This window comes from Daktulosphaira vitifoliae, unplaced genomic scaffold (assembly GCF_025091365.1).
Source record: "Daktulosphaira vitifoliae isolate Bord-2020 unplaced genomic scaffold, ASM2509136v1 Scaffold_2, whole genome shotgun sequence".
In the NCBI taxonomy this organism is placed as follows: domain Eukaryota; kingdom Metazoa; phylum Arthropoda; class Insecta; order Hemiptera; family Phylloxeridae; genus Daktulosphaira; species Daktulosphaira vitifoliae.
In genome coordinates, this window is record NW_026099573.1 from 22080325 (window position 1) to 22089752 (window position 9428).

A 9428-nucleotide genomic window follows, 5' to 3' on the forward strand; every position below is an offset into this window, starting at 1 on the left:
CAATGATATATCAAAAGACCACAAATCGTATCTAGTTAAAGACATTAACCTCCAAAACTGAACAATGGTTATGTTAAAAAAATCACCCAGTATAACTAAAATTTTCTCATATTGAAAAAATGTTGTATCATATTTCTATGAAAAAATGATTATTGTTATATTTAGGTTAAACAATCTGTTGAAACTTTTAGAGAACATATGCCTGTAGTACTAACATTAGGTAATCTTGGTTTAAAAGATCGTCACTGGGAAAAAATATCAGAAATAATTGGTTTTCCATTGCATTCTAATCAAAATTTAACATTAGCAAAAATAATGGATTATAATTTGGATGAATTTGTGCCTAAATTTGAAGTAATTAGTGAAGGAGCGTCTAAAGAAACATCATTAGAAAAAAAATTGGACGCTATGGAAGAAGAATGGAAATATTTACATTTTAATCTGTTGTCATATAGGTTTGTATATAATTTTATAAATAAATTTATAATAATCCTAAAATTTTTGTAAAAATAATCAAAATTATTATATTCACTAATAATATTTGGTTCAGTGTATGAAGATTAACTTTTGTTGTTTAGAGATTCTGGAACCATGATTTTATCAGGAGTAGATGAGGTGCAACTTCTTCTTGATGATCATATTTTAAAAACAGCGACCATGAAAAATTCACCTTTTATTAAACCATTTGAAGAAAGAATCAAGTGAATAAAATTTATCTGGCTCATAAATTAGAAATTAGGTTAAATACAACTAAATTTAAATTATTTTCTAACTAAATGTCGGTAAAAATTAAGATCTATCAATTTTTTAACATAAACTTAATTTTAATTTACTATAAATCAAAAACTAAAATGATATCAATGAATTATACATAAATTATTAAAATTAAACATATAAAATAGAAAAAAATATAAATTAATAAATTTAAATAACGTTATAACCATAAAAACCCCTAAACTTATATGATATAAGTTATTTAATAACAATAAATATCATATACGTCAAAATCATTATAAACGAATATTTTCTTAAATGTTAAAATAATAACAATAATAGATACCCTAAAAGGTAACCTGTTTTTATTGTTACATTTAACAATATTTTTTATATTTTGTTTTTATACTGTATTTTAATCGAAATAACTTTATCTCATTATTTAAATTTTATTTCAATAGATTTGTTATTCAATCAACTTAGTAATTACGTAAGGTATTATTAATCGAAATATTTTATACATAGAATTTGGGAAGGAAAACTGCATCTTCTAAATGATATTTTAGATTATTGGGTCAAAGTTCAAATAGCTTGGATGTATTTAGAACCGATATTTTCTTCACAAGATATTCAAACTCAAATGCCTGAAGAGTCAAGAAGGTTCAATGCTGTTGATAAAGTAAGTATAGTAATTTATGTAATAATTTGTATTAATTTAAAGTAAAAATTAAATATTTAGGTTTGGCGGGATATGATAAAAGAAGCACAAAAAATTAAAAAAGTTATACTTGCAATTAATATTGACAAGTTATTGGAAAAACTAAAAAAGAGTAATAGCCTGTTAGAACTTATCCAAAAAGGCTTAAACGATTATTTGGAAAAAAAACGTCTATTTTTCCCGAGATTTTTTTTTTTATCAAACGATGAACTCTTAGAAATATTGTCAGAAACTAAAGACCCCACTAGAGTTCAACCATATTTAAAAAAATGCTTTGAAGGAATCGCAAAATTGAAATTTACACCAGAGTTGGATGTAACTTGCATGTTATCTAGTGAAAATGAAGCTGTTGATTTGACAATAGTTGTCGACACCGCAAAAGCCAGAGGTCAAGTAGAAAAATGGCTTGTTGATTTAGAAAATTCAATGAGAGCAACTGTACGAGAAGTAATTAAAAGGGCGTTAGTTGCTTACAAAACTGTAGAAAGACAAACATGGGTAGTTCAGTGGCCAGGACAACCTGTTCTAGCTGTATCATGTACATACTGGACTACTGAAGTCACTCAAGCCATATTACATCATCCTAGAGGATTGGTCAGATATTTAGATAAGAGCAACGATCAAATAGCTAAAATTGTTAAGCTTGTCAGAGGAAAGTTATCAGTTCAAACAAGATTGACACTTGGTAAGTAATTATTTATTTTATTACGTTAAATTACTTCAAAAGAAAATAAATGTGAGTGAATTAAATTTGAGAACCCAATAATTCTTTATAATGCAAAATATACTTAAATTTGTTTATAGGTGCTTTAGTTGTTATGGATGTGCATGCGAAAGATGTAGTCGAAGATTTAACAAAGAAAGGAGTAAGAAAAATTAATGACTTTAATTGGATTTGTCAATTGCGCTATTATTGGCTAGTGAGATATAATTTAAAATTTATTCGAAATGTATAATTTACTATTATAATTAAAGAAACTGTATAATTAAAGGAAGAAGATTTAGACACCCACATGGTAAATGCATCTTTAAAATATGGTTACGAATATTTAGGGAATTCTACTAGACTTGTCATTACTCCATTAACGGATCGTTGCTATCGCACATTATTTTGTGCATTGCAACTGAATTTAGGTGGTGCTCCTGAAGGACCAGCCGGCACAGGAAAAACAGAAACTACTAAAGATTTAGCAAAAGCTGTGTCGAAACAATGCGTTGTATTTAATTGTTCAGATACTATGGATTACATTGGACTAGGGAAATTTTTTAAAGCGAGTATAAACATTAAAAACTCAGTACAATTTAAGAAGATTAAATTTAATAAACCTATCATTAAGAAATGTTTTATCTATACCTTAAATTAATTTTCATTCCTATTCAATATACTTTGCTTCAATTAGTTTTAAATTTTCAGGGCCTTTTATCCTGCGGCGCTTGGGCTTGCTTTGATGAATTTAATCGAATTGATTTAGAAGTTCTTTCAGTTGTAGCCCAACAAATATTAACTATACAACGAGGAATTCAAGCTAATTTAGTTAAGATACACTTTGAAGGGTCTACCTTAAATTTAGATAGAACATGTGCCGTTTTTATCACTATGAATCCTGGATACGCGGGACGATCAGAACTGCCTGATAACTTGAAAGTATTAATTTTGCTCGCTTATAAATATATTCTATTCGACGTTTATAAACAACTAAAATTCAATTAAAGGCATTATTTCGTTCAGTGGCTATGATGGTTCCAGATTATGCACTTATATCTGAGATAAAATTGTATTCTTTTGGATTTCATTTTGCACGTTCTTTAGCAGTAAAAATCGTGGCCACTTACAAATTATGTTCGGAACAGCTTTCTTCACAACATCATTATGACTATGGTAATTTAATATTCTTTAGAATGATTACATAATTTTTCAATTATCTGAACTTTTGAATTATTTTTTTATTATTAATTAACTAAAACAGGAATGAGAGCCGTCACAACTGTACTTTTAGCTGCTGGAAATTTAAAACTAAAATACCCAGAAGAAAATGAAAACATTCTCATGTTACGTTCCATCAACGATGTTAACTTACCAAAATTTCTTGAACATGACATTCCACTTTTCAAAGTAAAAATAAACTATTCATTATTAAATAAAATGATTAACAAAATAACAATTATCATTAAAATATGCAAGTTAATGAATACATAAAATTTTTAACGTACATAATAATACATCATAATGTACAGAAATGTAACAGTTTATAAAAAATAATATTCTAATACTATTAAATATATTTAGGGCTTAACAAAAGATTTGTTTCCTGGGATCGAATTGCCTGATCCAGATTATAGTATTTTTAATGAATGCGTAAATGAATCATGTCGAAATTTAAATTTACAATGCACTTCATATTTTTTACAAAAAATTCAACAACTGTATGAAATGATGATCGTAAGACACGGTTTAATGATCGTCGGCTTTCCATTCAGTGGTAAAACATCTGCGTACAAAGCGCTCGCTGGTGCTTTATCCATCATTGAAGAAAAGGTACCTACATAAAATTCATGAAAAGAATTTAAATATCATAATAAGTATAATAATTAGCCTTAATCTTAAGTTATCGAATAAAATATATAATAAAATTCTATCGTATATAATATATGAATATTTATTATTTCTATGAAATATACATTATAAGTGTGTTTTTGAAGGGCTTATTAAATGAGCATAAAGTAGAAATCATGGTGATTAATCCAAAATCCATAACTCTTGGACAACTTTATGGACAGTTCGATAAAATATCACATGAATGGTCCGATGGTATTCTAGCAGTAGGCTTCAGGCAGTTCGCATCTTCAGAAAATCTTAATAGAAAATGGTTAATATTTGATGGGCCAGTAGATGCTATCTGGATAGAAAACATGAATACTGTACTGGATGACAATAAAAAACTTTGTTTGATATCAGGAGAAATTATTCAACTAGCTAATACAACTAATTTAGTATTTGAACCAATGGACTTGGATGTAGCATCTCCAGCTACAGTAAATATAATATCTACTATATCTCATTTTATTTTAAATACCTTTTAAATATTTTAATAAGATCCACATTTTTAACTGAATAGAAATATTTAAGAAGTTTTTTTAACGGAATCAAATTTTTAATTTATAAATAATAAATATTTATTTTTAAATATGAATGACAAAAATAATAAATATAATACATTTTATATACAAGGTGATTAAGTCATCGTTTATACAATTTTTTATAAAATAATAATAATTTCGAGAAATTTTCTTTTTACTTATTTTAGTAGAATTTATTTCTCAATTTATAAGTGGGTAAGTTATTTTTAGGCCCATCCCTTATTTCTTATAAAGATACTAACTTTATTATTTAAATGGCAACATATATAATTAACTAGTTTAAATATTAGGAAATAACTACTCGACAACAAATTTTAAATCAGCATTCCGGGAGTTATGATGCGTAATAATAAAAATAACATAACTTACATTTCGCTTCCTGGATCCTATTATAGGATTATAAGCCAGTATAATTAGAACCTCATAAAATTAAAATAAATTGTTACGTTAAAAGAGCATTTAAATTAATAATCACTTTAAAAAATATCTTAAAACTCGTTTGGCAATTTAAAACTATAATCCCATTCAAAATACATCTAGGCGAATCAAATTATTATTTTCTAGGTATCTCGATGTGGAATGATATATATGGAACCTTCATCATTGGGTTGGGAATGTTTAGTCCAATCATGGATTAATCAGTTGTCGTCGTTGATAAGTATTCAATATAAACAGATGTTACAAGCACTCATTTTGAGATTTACCAATGTTATACTATACTACTTGAAACGTTGTATTGTAGTAGTAAGTTACATCAATATTATTTATATGTTCTTCAATAACATTTTACAGCAAATATATTCACACAAAAAATTATACAACATAGTTCACACATTATTGCAACTTAGCTATTACAAGTTTAAAAGTTATATGCTATGTTTACATTAGTAAATTATAGATAATAACAGGATTCAATAACTATAATACCACGGTTTAATTATTCAGGAAATTTTTCCATTGAGTAATGCCAATCTTGTTAGATCAATGATGAATATTTGCGATACTTATATGAATCACTATAAAGATGAAGAACAAATGAAGACAATTTCACAATCTGATCTTAGAGCACAACTCGAAGTAATATTTCATTTTATCTCATATTAAAATTAAAATGTTAACTTATGATAATATTATAGGGCATATTTTTTTTCTCTTGTATCTGGTCTATGGGAGCCTCTCTTGATATTCAAAGTAGAAGTAAATTCAATATAATATTTCGTGCTTTGTGTGAAAAGAAATTCCCAAAAAAGGTCGCTAGGATTTTTAAACTGCCTTTAGAAATATGTTCGTCACCTGATAAACCATACATGAATACTCCCCCTAAGGAATATACAGTGTTTGATTATAGATACATTTTGGAAGGCCATGGCAGAGGCGAATGGAAGTTATGGTCCGAATACGTATCTGAAGCACCGCCTTTACCTCAAGGAGTACCATTCAATGAAATTATCGTACCTACAATTGATGTGATTAGATATCAAGTACTAATGTCTATGTTAATAGCTCATAGCAAGCCAATGATGACAGTAGGAAAAACAGGCACAGGAAAGTCAACTTATACCATGGTAATAATATATATTACATTATTAATTAAATATATGATATAGAACAATAAATATAAACTTTATAACCACTTAGGATTTTACTGATATTATAAACCAAATTATATTTTATCTTTTTCGTCTATTTATTCACTTGAATTTTGTTGACGAAGTAATCGTATACTTAAAATTTGATTCAAATAACTAGTTATATAAATATACTAAAAATATATATTTTTATTTTATAAACACGTTTTTTCTAATTTACTACATTTATTTTTCAGAATTATATTTTCAAAAAACTTGATAAAACGCTCAATCAATCGTCTTTTATTAATTTCTCAGCTCAAACTTCAGCTAACCTCACACAAGATATTATTATGAATAAATTAATAAAAAGGCGACGAGGAGTATATGGCCCACCAGTTGGAACCAAATGCATTATATTCATAGATGACGTAAGCATGCCACAAAAAGAGTTCTATGGGGCACAGCCACCTATTGAACTTTTAAGGCAATTTTTGGATAAATTTCCATGGTTTGATCGAAAAGATAGGACTCCTATGACTCTCCAAGAAGTTTTATTATTATGTGCTATGGGACCACCGTCTACAGGTAATACAGTAACACCAAGATTCAGTCGACACTTCAATATAGTTGTAATTAACGAATTTGATGATTTAACTATGGTATCAATATTTAGTAAAATTCTACTATGGCATTTGGATACAAGGTTTGAATATTCGCTTTAAATATTATCGATTAAACATTATAGTTTTGCAAATCACACAATATTTTTATAGACGTCATGTAGCTATTCACACAGTTATATAGATGAGCAAATTATGATCTAAAAATTTTAAATATTCAAAATAATTAGTTTGGTGTAGTAAATTTTGTTAATTTTAGTGAATTATTTCTATATTCACTATTTTTTCACCATTAAGGCATGCGGTTTTTCCCGACAACCCATAAGATTAATTTAGGATAAATTATAATTATATTTAAATCAAGTTTTAATATATCCTTACAGAGGCTTCAGTCGAGAATTTGATTCGTGTATGCATCAAATAGTTGACGCTACTTTAGAAGTACACAAAAATAGTATCAACTTTTTACTACCAACTCCTAATAAATCACATTATTTATTTAACTTGAGAGACTTCTCTAAAGTTATACAAGTAAGTCATACTTCTCCAATCAAAATTAAGATAAGTAAAAACATTACTTTGTAAAAGAAAAATTTGATTATTTTATCTCATGCGTCCATAGGGTGTAATGTTTTCTGCACCTGAAACTATTCAAGACTCTGTTGCCATGAAACGTCTTTGGGTTCACGAAATTCTCAGAGTATACTACGATCGTTTAGTAGAAAATTCCGATCGCTGCTGGTTTTTCGAGACAATTTATTCAGTTTGTAAAAATAATTTAAACGAAGAAATGAATGATATGTTTTCTCATTTGACCAACGACAACAATGAGGTGCAGTCTTGATATAAGTTTTTAGTTTAAAATATCTATATATTTATAAAAATCAAAAATGTTGATAAATTTAGGTCGGTAAAGAAGAATTGCGACAGTTAATATACTGTGACTTTTCAAATCCGAAAGCTGAAGCTAGACATTACACTGAAGTGAATAATTTAAATAACCTTCGATTAGTCGTTGAAGGTTACTTAAATGAATTTAACAATATGAGTAAAAAACCTATGCATCTAGTACTATTTAGATTTGCCATTGAGCACCTATCAAGAATTTGTAGGATATTTAAACAACCACGCGGACATGCTTTATTAGTTGGCTTAGGAGGATCAGGTCGCCAATCATTGACTAGACTCTCTGCACACATTTCAGAATACGATTTATTCCAAGTATTAAGCAAATAAAAATATTGTACATTGGTACATTATTTATTTAGAATTAAAAAAATATATACAATGAGTATTTTATCACAGGTTCAAATGACTCGTTTATACGGTATGAATGAATGGAATGAAGACATGAAGTCAATACTAAAAAAGGCGACACTTGCGTTAGATCAGCATGTAGTATTCCTGTTTAGTGATAACGAAGTAATACTAATATTATTAAGTAATATATTCATTTTCTAGAAAACTGCTAAATAATTTAAAAAATTAAACAAAAGTTGACCTTTTAAAAAATATAACCAATACTAAAAATAAACATTTTATAGGCGAGGAGGCTGATAATTCTTTTACAAATAAACAATTTTTTACCATCACAAACAAATTAAAAAAAATTTATAAAAGTGAAATTTATTAAAAAAACAAAACTAAAAATAGTTTGTTTCTACCTTGATTAAAAAATGGCTTACATAAAAATAAAATACATGAAAAATATTAAAACACAACAGAAAACAATAGAATTAAAAATATTCTTACATTGCAGGGTAATTGGTTTATTATAAACCACTCGATTACTTGCAACATAAATACAATATTAGAAAAATGATTTTTGAAATTTTTAGTTTTTTAATTTATTAGCTATTAATTACTTTTTATGACCTTACAACATACCTTAAAACATATAGTGGTGTATATTCTTTTTAATGACAACACACATTTTAAACTAGCTTACAAAAAAAGAAATAATCTAATTAATAAATAATTGGTTGATAGTCTACATATAAATATCAAAATAACATTAAAATCTGTTTCAAAAGTTGTCATTAACCACTTATTTTATTAAAATTACTTTTTTCCATCAAGAAGAATTCATTCACTATTTTACGATGTGGTATAAAAAAAATACTCCTACTCTAGGTGTGTTACTACTATCCCATTTATAGATTCATTACTGGTTAAGTAAAAAACTTATTGAAAATGAAACAAAAAAAAAAAACCCAGCACAGGGGGGTCGTGGCACAGTGGTGACGTCGCATAGTTGGATCAAGTATAATGATATCTGACAGTGATTAAAATCACTATCAAAAAAAAACGCTTCGATGCAAATCTTTAGATAGTGTTTAATTTTAAAAAATTTGTGGATTATTCCAAAAGCTTCATAAACTGCTAGTTCCTTATTAATATCCTGATTAAGACAAAGTATGTAGAATAAAAAAGAGTATTAGAAAATAGTATTTCCCATAAAAAAATTATATTGATCAATACACTTTTCAATAAGTTATAGCATTATAAAGTTAAAAATGTCAAAAATAAAATCGAGAATTTTCACACAATAATAGCATTTGGTAGCCATTTTCACCGTGAAGACAAAATAAAGTCCGAAATTTTTATTTTCCATGATAAAGTATATTACATTAGCTTTAATTTAAGATATATATAAAAGTGTCAGAC

The 9428-nt window shown here is 27.0% G+C and overlaps 2 protein-coding genes across 4 annotated transcripts in view; one reads left to right on the forward strand and one right to left on the reverse strand.

Moving 5' to 3' along the window:
- LOC126900001 (uncharacterized) overlaps positions 1 to 9428 on the reverse strand; it is a 45541-nt gene that overhangs the window by 15029 nt on the left and 21084 nt on the right. The window contains exon 1 of one of the 3 annotated variants that reach the window (XM_050675335.1): positions 2993 to 3101. The exons of 1 other annotated variant lie outside the window; for it this stretch is intronic. In XM_050675335.1, the coding sequence (XP_050531292.1) occupies positions 2993 to 3012 (20 nt within the window). In that variant the 5' untranslated portion in view covers positions 3013 to 3101. Of the gene's footprint in view, positions 1 to 2786; positions 2897 to 2992; positions 3102 to 9428 lie in introns of those variants that run through there. One more of the 3 variants, XM_050675336.1, reaches the window with a different exon arrangement.
- The window catches only part of LOC126900003 (dynein axonemal heavy chain 7), a 37540-nt gene that overhangs the window by 8121 nt on the left and 19991 nt on the right, over positions 1 to 9428 (forward strand). Inside the window, exons 10-28 of the mRNA XM_050675339.1 lie at positions 166 to 455; positions 579 to 701; positions 1240 to 1393; positions 1454 to 2117; positions 2237 to 2352; positions 2425 to 2703; positions 2847 to 3077; positions 3146 to 3311; positions 3400 to 3545; positions 3720 to 3968; positions 4133 to 4465; positions 5135 to 5314; positions 5516 to 5647; positions 5707 to 6135; positions 6396 to 6844; positions 7145 to 7292; positions 7384 to 7593; positions 7668 to 7982; positions 8067 to 8183. Coding sequence (XP_050531296.1) covers positions 166 to 455; positions 579 to 701; positions 1240 to 1393; positions 1454 to 2117; positions 2237 to 2352; positions 2425 to 2703; positions 2847 to 3077; positions 3146 to 3311; positions 3400 to 3545; positions 3720 to 3968; positions 4133 to 4465; positions 5135 to 5314; positions 5516 to 5647; positions 5707 to 6135; positions 6396 to 6844; positions 7145 to 7292; positions 7384 to 7593; positions 7668 to 7982; positions 8067 to 8183 — 4731 coding nt within the window. The remainder of the gene's footprint in view (positions 1 to 165; positions 456 to 578; positions 702 to 1239; positions 1394 to 1453; positions 2118 to 2236; positions 2353 to 2424; positions 2704 to 2846; positions 3078 to 3145; positions 3312 to 3399; positions 3546 to 3719; positions 3969 to 4132; positions 4466 to 5134; positions 5315 to 5515; positions 5648 to 5706; positions 6136 to 6395; positions 6845 to 7144; positions 7293 to 7383; positions 7594 to 7667; positions 7983 to 8066; positions 8184 to 9428) is intronic.